Raw genomic sequence first — 20,480 nt, 5'->3', positions numbered from 1 at the left:
TCACTAACGCTAGCTAGTCAGGGGGATCCTCCTGGTGAACTACAAGTGACAGCTGGGCTGGGCTTTGCACTGGATAATCAAGATCCTTATGGTACCCCAGCCTGGCCTACGACCATTCGCAGGTTGTGGTCTGCCCAGGCCTTGCCACGACAGTGCACCGACGGATGGGGACAAGCCTGCTGGGATTTTCTTTTCTTCGCTGGGACGCATCAACCCTGGAACGCCCTGTGTTGCAGCGTCCCCTCTTGGCTGACAGCACCCTCACTCAGGGTGGGAGGCGAGCTGTATCGGAAAACCCGCGGTCCATGGTATGGTGAGTGATGCTACCCCCTGTGTCCCTGGGACAGTCCTCTGGGGGAGGGGGGTGTTGTGGGCCTACTCCTGGGGATGTCAGAGCTGCGGTCTCTGTGAGGTCCCCCCTGGCTGGACTGGACGGATCCTGCCTTCCTAGTCCACATGGGGCGCTCTCACGGCACCCACTGCGTGGGGGGGAGGGGGGTATTAGGGTTATTACCTTATCCTGGGGAGCTTCCTTTAGTGGATTCCCGCAGAGCCAGGGTTCCTGGGCTCCTGGATGGCGGTGCCGTTTTTGGCCGCCATTTTAGGTGAGGGCAGCCAGGCTGCATCAGATTAAGGGCAGCAGCCATTTTTTGCATAACATGGGCTTTTGGCGTCATCTTGGATGTGGGCAGCCGCATTGTAAGGGCGGCGGCCATTTTCTCTGTGTTTTCCCATATACTTTCTATTGGCATCCATGTTTGTGTAGCTCAGGGTGCTGTTCGGCCTCAAGTGATTTCGCTCACTTCCTTCAGCCATCTTTCAGTTGCTGCAGTGGAAGCGTGGAGAGCTGTTTTGTTTTCTCTTTCTGGCACTGTAAGGGTTTTTATTGCTTTTTGGGCATTTCTCCTTAGACACATTGCTTTTTCAGTTATCTAGCAATATAAAGGGGTACTCCAGCAGCAGCACAGGATCGCAGTGCGGACTGCAATCGCCGATTTAAAGGGCCAGTGTTCATTTCCTTGCGAAAGTATTCGGCCCCCTTGAACTTTGCGACCCTTTGCCACATTTCAGGCTTCAAACCTAAAGATATAAAACTGTAATTTTTTGTGAAGAATCAACAACAAGTGGGACACAATCATGAAGTGGAACGAAACTTATTGGAGATTTCAAACTTTTTTAACAAATAAAAAACTGAAAAATTGGGCGTGCAAAATTGTTCAGCCCCTTTACTTTCAGTGCAGCAAACTCTCTCCAGAAGTTCAGTGAGGATCTCTGAATGATCCAATGTTGACCTAAATGACTAATAATGATAAATAGAATCCACCTGTGTGTAATCAAGTCTCCATATAAATGTACCTGCACTGTTATAGTCTCAGAGGCACTGTATTTCTGCTAATATGGAGTCCCAGGGTGACAATTTCACCCCTGATCTTGTTTGTGCATCTGGGCCATCCGGATCACCTTCCCTAGCTTCTTTTATCCGCAGCCATTGAAACTTTGGCGTCCAAAGTTGATCTCATGATGTCACAAGGTAATGTTCAAAAACGGCCAATGCCCTCTCATTCTTCTGATTTAGAGCCTGACATGGTTGCCATGGACATTGTCCTCCCTGAGGGATCCCTGTCCGCACACTCCGATTGGGAGGAGAAGGAGTCCTCCTCCGCTGCAGCGCGGGAATGCGCTTTGGTTGAAGCACTTGTTGGCTCCTTTAGGGAGACTTTGAGCATTGATGATGAGCCCACCCTGTCAGGTAAGCGGGTTTCCTTCGGGTCCTGCAAAGCCCAGAAGTCGGGTCAGGTTTTCCCCTGCCCTGAGGAGTTTCGCGATAACGTGAACAAACAGTGGCATCGCGTTAAGCACGTGCTGGCGGTGCCTAATCATTTTCAACGCCGTTACCCCTTTGTGGACCCTGTTTCCAATCGCTGGACGGTGTCACCTAAAATGGACCACACTGTTTCCAGGTTGAATAAATTCACAGTGGTTCCCATGGAGGACTCCCCGATGTTTAAAGACCCAATAGATAGGCGCGTGGAGTCACTTTCCCGCCACATTTAATTGGTGGCGGGCTCACTCCTCAAGCGGGTGTTCGCTTCCGTGCTAGTCTCTCAGACGGTTACGGAATGGATTAAGGTGCTTAGGCGCAACTTGGTGGCTGAGTCGGTTCCTCCGAATCTCATTGAGCTCATGGATCAAATGGCCCTGGCCATGGTGTATCTGTGTGATGCGGCCTTGGACAAGGTCGCAAGATTGTCTTCGGTGGGGGTTGGTCTCCTGATCGCCTGACGGCTCTAAAGGGGGCGGCGCAAGATCTTCTTGCTCATGGCGTTCTTGTCCCGGTTCCACAGCGGGAGAGATTTTGCTGGTTTTATTCAAACCTGTTCACAGTGCCCAGGAAGGAGGGCAAGGTTCGTCCGATTCTGGACCTCAAACTGAACCGCTTTGTGCGGGTGCAGATGTTCCGGATTGAATCCATCCGGTTGGTAGTGGCGTCTTTATGTCAAGGGGATTGTCTGACCTCCATCGATTTTTAAAGGATGCGTATCTGCAAATCCCGGTCTACGAAGGTCATCAGCGGTATCTCCGCTTCGCAGTGGCAGAGGAGCACTTTCAATTTGTGGCATTACCCTTTGGTCTAGCTTCGGCTCCCAAGGTCTTCACCAAGGTTTTGGCCCCGTTGCTGGCTCTGCTGCGCAAGAAGGGGATTGCGGTCCTCGGTTATCTGGGCAATCTCTTGTTGAGGGCGAGCTCGTGTGCCACTCTGTCGGGCGATCTGACGGTCACGGTTCAGACGCGCTAGGAGTTTCGGTTGACCATCAACTTCCAGAAGTCGGCACTGACTTTGTCAGTACGTCTGCAATATCTGGGAATGGTCCTGGACTCTGCTCAAGCGAAGGTTTTTCACCAGGAGGAAAAACTTAAGACTTTGCAGGGCGAGATCAGGTCCCTCAGGGACAACGATCTCTCCTCCCTGTGGACCTGCATAAGGTCCCTGGGGCTGATGGTTTCAGCTTTCGAGGCGATCCCGTTTGCCCAGTTTCACACAAGGACTCTGCAAGCAGAGATTCTTGTCAGATGGAACCGGGATCCCCAGTCCTTGGACAGGATGGTGTGTTTGAGCCGTCTCACGAGGACGGAACTTTCATGGTGGCTTCTGTCACCCACTCTGAACCAGGGCAAGTCCTTTCTGCCCCTGTTGTGGACAGTGATCACCACGGATGCCAGCCTGATGGGCTGGGGTGGAGTACTGGACAGTCTTTGTGCCCAGGGGACATGGTTGTCGGAGGAATCCTACTTACCGATTAAATGTCCTGGAGCTCAGGATGATAAAGCTTTGTCTGCCTCTTGGGCGACTCGGTTGCGCGGTCACCCGGTTCGGGTTCAAACCGACAATGCCACGACTGTGGCTTACATCAATCACCTAGGGGGCACCAGAAGTACCTGGGCGGCCAAGGAAGTGGCTGAGATTCTGTCTTGGGCCCAGGCGCACGTTCCAGCTATCTCTGCTGTTCACATTCCTGGAGTGGAGAACTGGCAGGCAGACTATCTGAGTCGTCAGTCCTTGGATAAGGGGGAATGGTCCCTGCATCCAGAGGTGTTTCGGCTCCTGTGTGCCCGGTGGGGGACTCCGGACGTGGATCCATTCGTATCTTGTTTCGACCACAAAAAGGTGGAAAGGTTCGTGGCCAGGGCTCAAAATCCTCTGGCAGACGCCACAGACGCGTTGGTGGTGCCTTGGCACCTGTATGAGCTAATTTATGCCTTGCCCCCCGATTCAACTGTTGTCCAGGTTCCTCCGCAGGTTAGCACTGGAACAGGTAAAAGTGATTCTGTTGGCCCCTGACTGGCCTTGTCGGTCTTGGTACGCAGACCTCGTCAAGATGATCGTCGAGCCTCCCTGGCGGCTACCTCTGAGGGAAGATCTGCTTTCTCAAGGGCCGATATTCCACTCTGCTTTAAGGTCTCTGGCTTTAACGGCATGGCGGTTGAAGGCCAGGTGTTGAGAGAAAGAGGTCTCTCTGATGCTGTTATTCCTACCTTGCTGAGAGCTCAGAAGGCTACCTCCAGGAAGATTTATCATCGTACCTGGAAGGCGTACATTGGCTGGTGTGAGTCACAAGGGTTGCATCCTCACTCTTTCGGTGGCGAGGGTCCTAGTTTTCTTGCAGTAAGGTGTGGAACGACGTTGGGCATTATTAAAGGTCAGTTGTCGGCCTTGGACATTTTCTTCCAGCATCCCTTGGTGACTAATTCCCTGATTCGCACTTTTATTCAAGGGGTGCATCATCTGGCTCCTCCACGGAGGGCTCCTTTGCCGCCGTGGGATTTGCATATGGTTTTGTCCGTTTTGAAACGACCTCCCTTTTAAACATCAGAGACATACCTCTGCCTCTGTTGTCCCAGAAAGTTGCTTTTCTGGGGGCTATCAATTCTGCTTGCAGAGTGTCTGAATTGGTGTATCTGTCCTGCCGTTCGCCTTACTTGGTCGTTCATAAGGATAAGGTTGTTCTGCGACCCAACCAGTCTTTTTGTTTGTCCTTCCTGAGGGACCTCGGAAGGGTTTGGCCGCGTCCGCTGCAACCATTTCTAACTGGATCAGACAGACTGTTATTAAGGCCTATTCATCTCAAGGGTCAGGTTCCTCCTTTCCCTGTGATGGCACATTCTACGAGAGCCGTGAGTGCCTCTTGGGCTTTTTGCCATCAGGCTTCTGTGGCTCAGGCGTGTAAAGCGGCGACCTGGTCATCTGTGCACACTTTTACCAAATTCTACAAGATTAACGTAATGGCATCCTCGGATGCTTCTTTATGCCGCAAAGTTTTGAGCGCTGTGGGTTGTTGAAGAGACATGTTTTCTCTTCTTGGGGAATTTGTTCTGGGGTTATCTCCTGTTGGTTGAGCATTTGTTGCCCTGTTGGCCATGTTTTGTTCTGGCCTTGTTGGCACGTTACCGTTCTGTTGGTTGCGTCTTTTCCAACCCCTCATATCTTCACTGCTTTTGGACATCCCAATAGTGATGAAACTTGGAAGAGGCTGCATCTGTCAGAGGACGTAAGAGAAAATAGAATTTTTGTAAGAACTTACCGTAAAATTCTTTTCTCTGAGTCCTCTGACAGACGCAGCCCCGCCCCTCTATTTTGGGGTTGTTTGTCTTCCTGTACTGCTTGCTACGAAACTGATTAGTAAGCTCTATGTCTGAGGGTAATGTCTAAGGTGTGTCTAGCTTTTTAATGAAGTTTCACTACCTAGCCTGCTCCTGCAGAGGGCGCCATTAACCAATAGTGGTGAAACTTGGCTGCGTCTGTCAGAGGACTCAGAGAATATAATTTTACGGTAAGTTCTTACAAAAATTCTATTTTTATTGGCTTAATATAAAGATTTGAGAGAAGCAAAGCCAACACCATCTGTAAAACCAATGTACCCAGGCCTTTATTGATTCCTCTCTAAGAACATCTTGTTCACAGCATGGGGTTCACATAATTTTGGTAAACATGATGTTCTTAGAGAGCTGTAAGTTAGAAAAGTGATGGTGATGACTGTATGTGTTTACCTTTTAAAAGGTAATGAGTGCGCAAGAGTCAGGGGTCATGTGCTAGCACATAGTGTAGTGGAGGAGTATTCACGGAAGTCCGATCAGTTAACTTTTTTTTATTCTGCATTCCATGACATCACAGCTCTGCCCCCCCCTTCACATCACAGCCTCCTGCAGCTCTGCCCCCCCCTTCACATCACAGCCCCCTGCAGCTCTGCCCCCCTTCACATCACATCCCCCTGCAGCTCTGCCCCCCCCTTCACATTACGGCCCCCTGCAGCTCTGCCCCCCCCCCTTCACATCACAGCTCCCTGCAGCTCTACCCCTATCACAGCTCCCTGCAGCTCTGCCCCTGATCACATCACAGCCCCCTGCAGCTCTGCCCCTGATCACATCACAGCCCCCTGCAGCTCTGCCTCGCCTTCACATCACAGCCCTGCCCCCTTTTCACATTAAAACCCCCCTGCAGCTCTGCCCCCCCCCCCCACATCATAGCCCCCTGCAGCGTTGCAACTTTTTCACCTCACAGCCCCCTGAAGTTCTAACCCCCCCCCTTCACATCACAGCTTCCCTGCACCTCTGGCCCCATCCTATCACAGCCCCCTGTAGCTCTGCCCCACCCCTTCACAACACATCTCCCCACAGGTCTGCCCACCCTTTCACATTACAGATCCCCAAACCTCTGCTCCCCCTTCACATCACAGCTCCTTGCAGCTCTGCCTCCCCCACCCCCCTCCATCACATCACACCCCCCCCCCCCGCAGCTCTGCTCCCTTAGTGCATCACAGCCCCCCGCAGCTCAGCCCCTTTATTTTTCTACCTTACTCGGGTACATGGAGTGGAGAGCTGGAGGCACAGCAGCTTTGTATGATGGGTGGGTGCGGGAGTTGCCGGAGTTCACTTTAAGGTGATTGGCTAGGAAGCAGGGCGATCCTAACAACCAATCATCAGCTTCGTAATATGAAAGTTAAATCCAGCAGCTTTTGCTCCCGTCCTCCATCCATAGCTGCTCTGCCTCCTGCTCTCTGTTTCTCTGTGACAATGACAGCGGTGGCGGCGGCTGAGGGGAAGAACCGGTTCCTAAATGGCAGGATAGTGACTCAGTCTGGATTTGAACCGCTGCCTGCCATTTAGTGATGCCTGGTGTTGTGTAAGGTCATCCAGAACATATGCACTCGTATTTACTATTTTGGACATTTTATGTTCAGAAGCGAGACAAATCAATAAAATAAATTTCTATATGGTTTGCTTTGTTGCTGTGATGCAGATTTTTTAGTAAACTGACAATTACTCATTTTAGTTTCAGCACTGCACAAGGGATTGTCGCTATAGAACTTGTATTACTTGGTTCCATCCACTTTATATGCCTTTGTCTTTTTCAGGACATGACCGATAACAGCAACCATCACATGGTGGTGAGAGCAAAGTTTAATTTTCAACAGACCAATGAAGATGAGCTGTCATTCTGTAAGGGAGACCTAATTCATGTAACACGGCTGGAAGAGGGCGGCTGGTGGGAGGGAACACACAGTGGCAAAACAGGATGGTTCCCAAGCAACTATGTCCGAGAAATCAAGTCCTCTGGTAGGTGTATCCTGTATTGTTGATCGCAGATGGGGTCCGCTTTTAAAGATGGTCATGTGTTTAATAAAGTGTGACATTAAAAGGCTTGTAAATAAGTTAAAATTGTACCTTTTTTTCCTTGGCTCTGTAAATTACAATTTAATATCAAGCACGTGGACCTAAAGGTTTGAGCCCACTCTTCCAGAAAGCATCTTGGTCATACTGTTCTTTCCTCCCATGTTCTAAAGTTGTTTATTACAGAGCAGTGAAATAGAATTCTGATGCTTTTTAGTGTTTTGTTTGGGGGTTTTGCCTGATAATTCAGTGTTGGATGGAATCATGTGTATCTGAGGATCGTGACCTAAGAAGATTTCTTGATTGGGATATGTTTTGCATAGAAGTATGTAAGAAACCCGTAAGGATAAAGTCTATGCTTTACTGTGTTTGTGCAGGGCGTGAATGATCACATGAAGCTGGACCACTAACAGTGGTTAGGAGGGTGGCAGTGACAATATTTTTAGTTTTGTAAAACAATATTTTAAACCTGTAATGAAAAGAACTCTGATCGCTTTCCTATTACCAAGATGTAGTTAAAGGTATTTTAGGCAAGTAATTGTACATGTTGCTCTTTACTTACATTTTTATTTTCTAGTGACAACAATGTGGCAAATCTTAGTAAGGATGGATAGTTAGGGGTTTAAAGCTGGAAATCGGCTTTATATTTATTGTCCACCTAAAAAGTTAACTTGGATCAAGCTGACAGAAATAAACTACACTGATCAGTCATAACTTAATGACCACCCACCTAATATTGAGTAGGTCCCCCTTTTTTTTTTTTTTGTCAGAACAGCCCTGAACCAATTGAGACATGGCACCAAGCAGTTAGTAGCAGATCATTTAGGCCTTGTAAGTTGTGAGGTGGGGCCTCCCATGGATTGTACTTTCAGATTGTCAATTGGATTGAGATCTGGAGAATTTGGAGGTCAAGCCAAAATCTCAAACACTTTTACTGTGTGACAGAATGAATTATCCTGCTGAAAGAGGCCCCTGCCATCAGGGAATACAGTTTCCATGAAGGGGTGTACTTGGTCAGCAACAATATTTAGGTCTGTAGTATGTGTCAAGTAACAACATGAATGGCATTGCCCAAAGCCTCACACTGCCTCCGATTGCTTGCTTTTTTTTCCCATAGTGCATCCTGGTGCCATCTATTCCCCATGTACCCGACCCACCGGCACCAAGCCATCCACATAATGAAAAACAAAACCTGATTCATCAGACCGTGCCACAATTTTCCATTGCTTTATTATCTAAGTCTGATGCTCATGTGCCCATTGTAGGCATTTTTGTCTGTGCACGTGGGTCAGGATGGGCACTCTGACCAGTCTGCAGCTATGCAGCCCCATACACAACAAAATGTGATGCCTGTTTTTTTATGCTTTCAACACATCAAGTTTAGTAATGACCTGTTTACTTGCTGCCTAATAAACCCCATCCACACAAACAGGTGCGTCCGCTGGGCGCGCTGTATAAAACTGTATGTAGCTTAAGCTACCTACAACATATAGCCTTGTATTCTGGCTGTGGGATGCGAAAATCCTGTTTCATACCAAGAACAAAATTGAATCGTGCTAAGAGGTGCTCAGACATTCACAGGCCGTTTGAATTCTTTGAATTATTTCAAAGATTCCTTTCATTGGCTTAGGCAGAGATTGTGACATTATCCGCTCGCCTCTCTGCCTCAGCCAATCAAAGGAAGTTGTGTATTTTTTTAGTACAAATTGTGTGCGTTCATTTTAATCCCCACATTATGCAAAAGTCTCTACCTGTGATTGATGTATTTTAAATTCTGAGTAGCTAACCAGCCCCTATTTTAACTGTTTTTGGCCTCAAGGCTCTGACAGATGGGGACACAGATTTTAAATCCTCACTCAATTGTCATTTTTCTCAGGAGGATTCCAGAAATGTCTTGGCTAAATGTGTGTGTGTGTGTGTGTGTGTGTGTGTGTGTGTGCGTGCACTGCTCAAAAAATTAAAGGAACACTTTGAAAACACATCAGATCTCAATGTGGAAAAATATCATGCTGGATATCTATGCTGATAGGAACGAAAAGAGGCCACATTGTTTGATGAAAATTATCAACCTACAGAGGGCTAAATTCAAAGACAACCCGAAAATCAAAGTGAAAAAATTATGCAGCAGGCTAGTCCATTTTACTGAAATTTCATTGCAGCAACTCAAAAATGGTACTCATTCGTTTGTATGGCCCCCACGTGCTTGTATGCATACCTGACAACGTCCAGGACCCTGGACCAGGGCATCACTGAGCTCCTGAACAGACTGAGGTGCAACTTGGCGGTGTTGGATGGACCGAAACATAATGTCCCAGTGGTGTTCTATTGGATTTAGGTCCGGTGAGCATGGGGGCCATTCAGTGGTATCAGTTCCTTCATCCTCCAAGAACTGGTTGCATGCTTTCACCCATGAGGCCGGGCATTGTTGTGCACCAGGAGGAACCCAGGACCTACTTCACCAGCATAGGGTCTGACGATGGGTACAAGGATTTCATTCCAATACCTAATGGCAGTCAGGATGCCATTGTCCAGCCTGTAGAAGTCTGTGCCTCCCTCCATGGATATTCCTTTCCAGACCAACACTGGCCCACCACCAAACCCGTCATGCTGAACAATGTTACAGGCAGAATAACGTTCTCCACGGCTTCTCCAGACCCTTTTCCATCTGTCACATGTGCTCAGGGTGAACCTGCTCTCATCTGTGAAAAGCACAGGTCACCAGTGGCAGTCTTGCCAATTCTGGTGTTCAATGGCAAATGCCAATCAAGCTCCATGGTGTCGGGCAGTAGGCACAGGACCCACTAGAGGATGTCGGCCCTCAGGCCACCCTTGTGAAGTCTGTGTCTGATTGTTTGGTCAGGGACACATTTACACCAGTGGACTGCTGGAGGTCATTTTGTAGGGCTCTGGTAGTGCTTATCCTGTTTCTCCTTACACATAGGCACAGATACTGGTCCTGCTGATGGGTTAAGAACCTTCTACGGCTCTGTCCTCTAGAGTAACTGCCTGTCTCCTGGAATCTCCTCCATGCTCTTTTGCTGGGAGACACAGCAAACCTTCTGTCAATAGGATGTATTGATGTGCCATCCTGGAGGGGTTGCACTGACTGTACAACCTCTATAGGGTCCACGTATCACCTTATGCTACCAGTAGTGACACTGACCCTAGCCAAATGCAAAACTAGTGATGAGTAGGAAAAAAAGTCGGTGGCCTTCACCTGTAAAACTATTCCTGTTTTGTAGGTTGTCTCATTGTTGCCCGTCTAGTGCACCAGTTAATTTCATTATCACCAAAGCAGATGCAACTGTTTACCAAACCACACTGCTACTTAACTGATCAGATCAATATCCCAGGAGTTGATTTGACTTGATGCTATATGGTTAAATAGTGTTCAATTAATTTTTGTGAGCAGTGTATATATAATATATAGTGACAGTGCCCTGCCGCTTTGTGGGAATAGGCTAAAAACACACAGGATTTGCAGTAAGGCAGAGCGTGAAGCTGCAGCGTATTGTCGGAGTGGAGAAGACTGGGATTTTAGTTTTCTCCAGGTTTTGTAATCCCAGATTTGGGTCTGGAGTTTTAAAGCATGTTAGGTGGAACAGAGCCTTTAATCCTGTGTCCAGGTCTTAATGGTTTATGCTTTGTGGGTGTGCATACTGCTTAAAAGCAAGGAGCTAGCTATAGCTCAGTTCCCCTTCAGGAAAGAGTTGTGTTGTGCTCCAGCCAGGAGGGACTTGTGTTCCTGCCAGGAGACAGAGGTGTTCTTCTCGAGAGGCTGCATTCCATGTTTGGAAGATTTCTTGTCCATCAGACTGATAGTTGATGTGATTATGTGAGTCTGGGAGAAATGGAGAGTCAGGGAGATTAGGAAAGCTGGGACAGCTAGGCGGGTCAAGAGAATCAGTCTCAGAGGAGTGAAAGAGCCCGGGGTATCAGGATAACCCCTGTCAAAAGGCCAGGAGTAGGCCCCTACAACAGAGCGATGTGCCTTAAAGCTTAGTGAACCAGGAGTGAGTTTAGAGAGCCAGTTAGTGCTGGAGAGCTTGTCTGAAGGACCGGGTATAGGAGCAGTGGTGCTGCTGAAGAGAAAACAAGGTGGATTGGTATTTTCATGAACCTGTTTGGCTGTGTGAAACTGAAATTCCTGCATGGGCAACTGTGTTTGTGGACTTTTTCTTTTTGTTTCCTTAATAAAAGTGGGCAAATAAGCCCTTAATCCACAAGTTCGGAGTGACATTTTTTTTTTCCTGATTGGCTGAGACACAGCCATTGGCTCCCGCGGCTATCAATCAAAGTCAGCCAATCAGGAGAGAGGGGGCAGGGCTGATCTGCAGCTACTTGCCTGAATGGACACAGGGAGTTGTGACTCGGGTCGGGTGCCCCCATAGCAAGCTACTTGCTAGGAGGGCACTTGACAGGAGGGAGGGGCCAGGAGCAGTGAAAAGGGACCCGAGAAGAGGAGGATCTGGGCTGCTCTGTGCAAAACTCACTGCACAGAGCAGGTAAGTATAACATGTTTTTTTTTTTTTTTTTTTTTTAAATAAGGAGACTTTACAATCACTTTAAAGGTGGGGTAGCCTGTGCAGAGGAAGGCCAATGAGGAGCAAGTTGCAAGAGTTTGGGGTGGGAATAACAAGGGAGTAAATGAGTAGCTGTACAGTTTATTTGGTTAATAAATTTATTGTTTTCGGCTGCTGCCAGAGGAGAGAGGGTAGCGGGTGTAGGAGTGATAGCTGTGGGCCAGCATAAGGAGGTAAAAAAGTTCAAAAAAGAAAAAAAAGTAGGTAACTCCGTAGAAGTGAGGGAAGTAAGATGGAAACCAGATGTACACTACTGTGCATTACTGTGCAAATGTTTTAGACAGGTGTGAAAAAAATGCTGTAAAATAATGCTTTCAGAAATAGAAGTGTTACTTTTATCAATTAAAATGGAAAGTAAATATCCAGTAGAAAATTCAAATCAAATCAGTATTTGGTGTGACCACTGTTTGGCTTCAAAACCGCATCAATTCTTTTAGGTACACTTGCACACAGTTTTTTAAGGAGACAGGTAGGTTGTTCCAAACATCTTGGAGAAATACCCACTGATCTTTTGTGGATGTAGGCTACCTCACAGCCCTCTGTCTCTTCATGTAATTCCAGACACATTCTATGTTGAGATCAGGGCTCTGTGGGAGCCAAACCATCACTTTCAGGACTCCTTGTTCTTGTATTTCTTTTTACTGAAAGTGGAGTTCCGGCCTATTTTTCAACTTTAGTGATTCCTGAAGTTCTCGCTATGCTGATCAACAATTGGGCATTTTCAATTTTTTTCGGGGGTCCCTTACCTTATTTTCAGGGCATTTTTGATTGTACTTCCTCCTTCTCCCCCCTCTGTGGCCACGGCGACCGACATCACTTCCGCCTTTGCATTGCATCCTGGGAGCTGTTTGTCATCACTCCCAGGAGGCTGGAATGAGGAAGAACTCCCAGAACACCTTGCAAGTATGAGAATAGCGGTTCTGTAAAGGGTGATGGATTAGTATTATAGGGGTATTTTTAGTTAAAAAAGGTATTTGAGGCCGGCATTCTGCTTGAAGATGGTTCTTAATGACATTGGCTGTATGGTTAGGGTCATTGTCCTGCTGCAGAATGAATTTATGGCCAGTCACAAGCCTCCCTGATGGTATGGCATGATACATATGTATCTGCCTGTATTCCTCAGCATTGAAAACATTGATCCTGACAAAATCTCCAACTCCATTTGTGGAAATGCAACCAGAAACTTGCTTAGAACCTCCACACTGCTTCACGGTTGCTTGCAACCACTCATCACTGTACCGCTCTCTTGGCAAACAAACTGCCTCATGCTACAGCCAAGTGTTTCAAATTTTGACTCTTCAGTCCAGAGCAACTGCTACCATTTTTCTGCACCCAGTTCCTATGTTTTTGCTTCTTGTTCTGCTGCTTGGCCTTTTTTCCACGTTGGATTTATGGCTTTTATGCTGCAATTCTTCCATGCAAAGCACTTTCTGGCCAGACTTCTCTGGACAGTAGATGGATGTACCTGGGTCCCACTGGTTTTCGCCAGTTCTGTTCTGATGGCACTTTTGGACATCTTCCATTGTTGAAGGGAAGTAAGCATGATGTGTCTTTCATCTACTGCATTAAGCTTTCTTGGCCGACCACTGCGTCCACGGTCCTCAACTTTCCATGTTTCTTTGTGCTTTTTCAAATAAGCTTAAACAGCACATCTTGAAACCCCAGTCTGCTTTGAAATCTTTGCCTAGGAGAGAATTTGCTGATGCAATGGAACTACCTTGTGTCTTGTTGCTGTTCTCAGACATGCCCTGGTGTGTGACCTGTGACATGAAACGGTCTTCCACGACCTCACCTTAGTAGCAGAGTTTGGCTGTTCGCTCACTTTACATTTTGTAAATGGAAAAAACAAAAAATGTAATTCTCTATCGTTCATTGACAAACGCAGCTTCATATATTCTTAGCTATTGGTTTATGCTCTTCCCATCAGGAATAGGACACTAGGCAGGAAAAAGCTTTCACCACGCCTATGGGGCTGTCCCTGCAGGAATAACCCCACACACTCTGCTACAGCCCTCAGTTTGTTCCTGCCTAGTTTAGGAGTAGGACCTATTTCCCTGCTGGGACTTCGGTCTTGGCTATTATTTTTTGGGAACTTTTTATTTGGAATTTATACTTTAAGTAGAGTTCCTGGAGAACTACAAGCAACAGCCGGCTGGGTTTCGGACTGGATAGTCTAGATTCTTAAGGTCTCCCAGCCTGGCCAGCGAGCGTGAACATGTTCTAGTCTAGCACTAGGCCTCGCCACGACAGAGCCCCTATGGACGGGATGAGCCCACGAGTGGACCATCTCGCTTGGATGCGAAAGACCTCGAACGCTTTGATTTGCAGCGTACCCCTTGGCTAGCAGCCCACCTGATTCCGTGGTATGGTTAGTAAGTGTTTCCCCCCAATTGGCGTTCTCGGGGTGGACATGGGTCCACTCTGGGGAATAGTCAGACCCTCGGGTATCCCTCGTTTCCCCTGGCCTCTCGGGTATACCAGGCTTCCCCCTCAGCTGCCCCCCCCATAACAGGTTCCTACCCTTGGGGGGCGGATATATTACGGCTGGTTCTGCGGAGGGGGGGGGGAAATGTTTTTCTGGTGGGGTCCCCCCTAGGGACCATCCGATGCCTTTGTCGGTGACCCCCCCCCCCCCCAGGGGTCCTTGAGACCGCATGGTGTGCCGTGAGGGCCGCCATTTTGCTGTAGACTTGCCCTACATTAATGTCAGAATCCTCATTGTAATGTATGGGCAGCCATTTTCTAAATCTTCCCCATAGGAATGCATGGGGGCGGCCATTTTCTTGTGGTCCATGGTGGTGGACAGCATAGGCAAGGACATCAGACACTCTAGGCATGATCCAGGTGCTTTCACTTCCTGTGTCAGATCCTTTCATTCTGCTGTACAGATCATTCCTGCAAGCCTCTTGATCGGTTTGGTAAAGTTTTTTGGGGTCTCCTTGTGGGTTTCCTCACACACACACTGCTAACAGACTGTGTAAGGCTGGGACTTGCAGTGCGTGCAATCACATTTTTTGCGACTTTTTTGAAGTGACACTACATCTATTTAAATTTAGTGAACGTGGAGTCACAGGACAAAATTTCACCTACAGACCCCCTCAGTTTGACTGCGGAACCTTCTGGGTCACAGCCCCTATTAGCTCTTACAGCAGTTTTGGAAAGCCTAGTGTCAAAAGTGCATTTAGTGTTAAAAAGTAACACTAGCCGTGAGCGCCCTTTGCCTTCACCCCCCTCTGTTTTATCTTCAGATTTAGAGGCAGATATGGCCACTGCAGACGCACCCCACCCTGGTGGCTCTGTCTCATCGCATTCTGATGGCGAAGAGGACCTGTCCTCGTAAGCCGCTGCGCGGAAAAGCACATTGGTGGAAGCACTTAGTTTCAGTGCGAGAAACTTTAAAAATGGCGAATGAGTCTACAGTGTCGGGAAAGCAGGTGTCTTTTGGCACCCGCATATCCCAAAAATCGGGTAAAGTGTTCCCCTGTTCTGAACTTTTTGACAATATTGTCAACAGTGGGGGCACATCAAGCAAGTTGGTGGTGCCCAAGCATTTTAAATGCCGTGATCCCTTCGCGGATAAGGTTTCCACTCGGTGGACCGTGCCACCAAAGGTGGATCAGCCAGTTTCCACACGGATTAAGTTGACTGTGGTTCCAGTGGAAGAATCCCCAGCATTTACGGATCCTGTTGATAGACAGATTGAGTCTCTGTCCCCCCATTTACATGTGATAGCGGGCTCCATATTGAAACCAATTTTTGTGACTACCTTGGTGTCGCAGACTGTCACTGAATGGGTGAAGTTGCTGAAAGGTGTCTTGGAAATGGACCAGCTCTCCCTGGGGCTGATTGAGCTCTTGGATCAAATGGCTCAAGCCTTTCTGTATATATAGGAGCAGGAATAGTACTCTTCTCCCTCAATCCTCTAAGGGCAGGGCACCACGTACTAGACGGGGGCTTTCTTTTACTGCTCATAGGTGGCTTTTTTGTACCTCCGAGTCGCAAGAAAAAGGCAAGCCATTCAGGTCTTCTGGGAGTTCCAAGAACACATGGTCAGGCAAACCGAAGACAGGCCAATCCGGATCTGCAGACAAATCATTGTCTGCATGAAGGGGCGCCCTCACCCGATTCTGGGGTGGGGGGACGTCTTTGCTTCTTTCTGAAACAATGGACTTGCTTGTTTCAGGACAAATGGGTTCACAAACTGATCCGATCGGGGTACAAGATCGAATTCCGCTCTCAGTTCTTCCCGTCAAATCTGCGCCTATCTCCAGACTGTTTAAGGGATCTCTGAGAGGCAGTAAAGGATCTGCTATCGCAGCGACAACTTGGTCGTCAGTGCACACGTTTACAAAATTCTACAAGGTAGACATGTTGGCATCTTCGGATGCCTCGTTTTGCAGGCTGCTTTTTAAAAGATAAAGTTTTATCTCTTTTGAGTGTGTATGTTTGTTTTTTAGGTGAGTTTTAGTTGTTCTGGTTGAGCTCCTTGTTACCTGGTTGGCTACGTTTAGCCTTTGGGGAATTGCATTCTTCTTTTGCATTGTTTTTCCCACCCCTCATGATAATACTGCTTTTGGACGTCCCAATGGATAAGAAAATTTAAAGCTGCGTCTGAACGATAGAGAAAACTGGGTTTTTGTACTTACTCTGAAGTTCATTGACAGACGCAGCACCCGCCCCTCTACATAAGAGTGGAATGGGGTTGTTTGTCTTCTAAACACTGCTTTCAACGGAAATGAGGGCTGTAGCAGAGTGTGTGGGGTTAGGCCTGCAGGGAAAGCCCCATAGGCGTGGGGAAACCTTTTTCCTACCTTGTGTCCTTTTCCTGATGGGAGAATAGATAGAAGATATGAAGCTGCGTCTGTCAATGAACTTCAGAGAAAAGGTTTTTACGGTAAGTACAAAAATCCATTTTTTTTTTTAGAGAATTCTTAATTTACAGCATTTCTTTACACCTGCCTAAGATGTTTGCAAAGTACTGTATATGAGCACACGTGCCTCACTGTCCTGGTGTTAGCATATGGGTTCAGTATGAGCAAGAGGTGGCAAGTGCAGAAATAGTGAGAAAGTAGATGTAAGAGTGATGTATACAAGCTGTGTGGTGGAAAAGAAGTGTAAAGCAGTAAGAATTATAGGAGAAACGATACTAATATGAGAAGTAACGGAGGAGGGAACATTAGGATTTTTTTTATTCTGGCAAAATCTTTGTTTACTTGGAGTCTGACCGGAGTGGCTTTTTTCTTCTTTCTGCTTTAATTTAACATAAGCTTATATAATATAATTTTATAGGGAGATGAGTCTCAGGAGTATTAATTAATTAGGGACTGATACAACAAGTGGAACAGTGAAACAAAACCAGCCCCAAATACAGGCTACAGTCATAAAGGTAATATGCGCTTTGATACCTGTGACAGGAGGTAATTCTTATTCTAAAAATCTAAACAAGTTTAACAGTTTGAGAACAGTTACCATGAAGCATTTGTTAGCAAGGTGTCAGTTTCTCATTCATACACACTATGGAGAATAACATGAATATTCAAAAGCATCTGCAGTTGCCTATGATGGAACAGACAGAGAAGGTGATGATAGAAAGTGATTCTTAAGAGCTTTGTTAACCTGCTTGAGCTATATATACAGTATATTATCTCGCACCACTTTTATTTCAAAGATTAGATCTTCATTCAAAGTTTGCCTAGATACAAAGGTGATATACTTGAACAGGTGACACAAAACATTGACCGAGTGTATTAATTTTCAAGATCTAAATGAACAAAATGCAGATTTGTCATATGGACATTTTACCACTACTTTAAATACCCTAAAAATGTAATTCTGTGTCCCAGATTTGATGCCAATGATAACATCATTAGGTAGTATGCAGGTGGAAAATGTCTTATTTAAACCTTGGATATCTAGGCTCTGATGTTTTTTATATACAGTGGATACAAAAAGTCTACACACCCCTGTTAAACGGTCAGGTTTCTGTGATGTAACAAAATGAGACCAAGATAAATGATTTCAGACCTATAAACTGTACAACTCAGTTGAACAACAAACTGAAATATCTTAGGTGAAGGGAAGTAAAAATAAAAAGAAATAAATATGGTTACATAAGTGTGCACACCCTCAAATGAATACTTTGTTGAAGCACCTTTTGATTTTATTACAGCACTCAGTCTTTTTGGGTATGAGCATGGAACATCTTGACTTGACAATATTTGCCCACTCTTCTTTGCAAAAACACTCCAAATCTGTCAGATTGCAAGGGCATCTCCTGTGCACCACCCTCTTCAGATCACCCCACAGATTTTCAATCGGATTTAGGTCTGGGCTCTGGTTGGGCCATTCCAAAAAAGTTAATCTTCTTCTGGTGAAGCCATTCATTTGTTGATATGGATTTATGCTTTGGGTTGTTGTCATGCTGAAAGATGAAGTTCCTCTTAATGTTCAGCTTTCTGCCAGAAGCCTGAAGTTTTTGTGCCAATATTTACTGGTATTTTGGAACTGTTCATAATTCCCTCTATCTTGCCTAAGGCCCCCGTACCAGCTGAATATAAACTGCCCCCAAAGCATGATGCTGCCACCACCATGCTTCACTGTGGGTATGGTGTTCTTTTGGTGATGTGCAGTGTTGTTTTTGCACCAAGCATACAGTACCTTGAAAAAGTATTCACACCCCTTGACATTTTCCACGTTTTGTCATGTTACAATCAAAAACGTAAGCATATTTTATTGGGAGTTTATGTGATAGACCAACACAAAGTGGCACATAATTGTGAAGTGGAAGGAAAATGATAAATGGTTTTCAAACTTTTTTTACAAATATGTGAAAAGTGTGGCGGGCATTTGTATTCAGTCCCCTTCACTCTGATACCCCTAACTAAAATCTAAAACTAATGGAACCAGTTGCCTTCAGAAATCACCTAATTAGTAAATGGAGTCCACCTGTGTGTAATTTAATTTAATCTCAGTATAAATACAGCTGTTCTGTGAAGCCCTCAGAAGTATGTTAGAGAATCTTATTGAACAAACAGCATCATGAAGGCCAAGGAACACACCAGACCGGTCAGGGATAAAGTTGTGGAGAAGTTTTTAAAGCAGGGTTAGGTTATTAAAAAATATCCCTAGCTTTGAACATCTCATGGAGCACTGTTCAATCCATCATCTGAAAATGGAAAGAGTATGGCACCACTGCAAACCTACCAATACATGGCCAGGCAAGGATAGCATTAATCAGAGAAGCAGCAAAGAGGCCCATGGTAACTCTGGAGGAGCGGCAGAGATCCACAGCCCAGGTGGCAGAATCAGTCCACAGGACAACTATTAGTCGGGTACTCCACAAATCTGGCCTTTATAGAAGAGTGGCTATAAGAAAGCCATAGGAAGTCCTGTTTGCAGTTTGGGAGAAGCCATGTGGGAGACACAGCAAACATGGGAAAGAAGCTGCTCTGGTCAGATGAGACCAAAATGAAACTTTTTAGCCTAAAAGCAAAACACTTTGTGTGGCAGAAAACTAACACTGCACATCACCCTAAACACATCATCCCCACTGTGAAAATGGTGGTGGCAGCATCATGTTGTGGAGAGTCTTTTTTCTTTAGCAGGGATAGGGAAGCTGGTCAGAGTTAATGGGGAGATATATGGAGCCAATTACAGGGCAATATTAGAAGAAAACCTGTTAGAATCTGCAAAAGACTTGAGACTGGGGTAGAGGTTCACCTTCCAGCAAGACAATAACCCTAAACATACAGTCAGAGCTACAATGGAATGGTTTAGATCAAAGCATATTCATGTGTTAGAATGGCCCAGTCAAAGTCCAGCCCTAAATCTAATTGAGAATCTGTGGCAAGACTTGAAAATTGCTGTTCACAGATATGACCGAGCTTGAGCTATTTTGCAAAGAATAATGGGCAAAAATGTCACTCACTAGATGTGCAAAGCTGGTAGAGGTATACCCAAAAAGACTATTGTAATTGCAGGGAAAGGGAGTTCTACAAAGTATTGGCTCAGGGGGGCTAAATACAAAGGCACGCCACACTTTTCACTATTTTATTTGTAAAAATGTTTGAAAATCATTTATCATTTTCCTTCTGCTTCACAATTATGTGCCACTTTGTTGGTCTATCACATAAAATCAGAATAAAATACATTTATGTTTTTGGTTGTAACATCACAAAATGTGGAAAATTTCAAGGGGTGTGAATACTATTTCAAGGCACTCTATCTTTTGGCATTAGGCATTATGGCCAAAAGGTTCAACCTTGATTTCATCAGACCATAACACATTTTCCCACATGCTTTTGGGAGTCTTCAGATGTGATTTTGCAAAATTTAGCCGGGCCTGAATGTTTTTCATTGTAAGAAAAGGCTTCCGTCTTGCCACTCTACCCCATAGCCCAGACATATGAAGAATATGGGAGATTGTTGTCACATGTACCACACAGCCAGTACTTGCCAGATATTACTGCATCTCCTTTAATGTCACTGTAGACCTCTGGCTGCCCCCCTGACAGGTTTTTTTCTTCTCGTCTTTTCATCAATTTTGGAGGGATGTCCAGTTGTTGGTAATGTCACTGTAGTGCCATATTTTCTCCGCTTGATGACTGTCTTCACTGTGTTCCATGGTATATCTAATGCCTTGGAAATTATTTTGTACCCTTTGTATGCTCTCTGCGGGCCATGTCTTTTGCTGTAGGATGCGACTAAGAAAATGTCAGGAAAGACCTACTA

General features: G+C 46.1%; 1 protein-coding gene across 2 annotated transcripts in view; it reads left to right on the top strand.

Moving 5' to 3' along the window:
* Positions 1-20,480, top strand: part of ARHGEF7 (Rho guanine nucleotide exchange factor 7) — a 326,826-nt gene that overhangs the window by 65,066 nt on the left and 241,280 nt on the right. For both annotated transcript variants that reach the window (XM_082244774.1, XM_082244775.1), the window contains exon 5: positions 6,912-7,113. In XM_082244774.1, the coding sequence (XP_082100900.1) occupies positions 6,912-7,113 (202 nt within the window). The remainder of the gene's footprint in view (positions 1-6,911; positions 7,114-20,480) is intronic.

This window comes from Pelophylax lessonae, assembly GCF_965119305.1.
Source record: "Pelophylax lessonae genome assembly, chromosome: 2".
Lineage (NCBI taxonomy): Eukaryota > Metazoa > Chordata > Amphibia > Anura > Ranidae > Pelophylax > Pelophylax lessonae.
The sequence above is the reverse complement of the archived record's forward strand: the minus strand, read 5'-3'. Positions and strand labels throughout refer to the sequence as shown.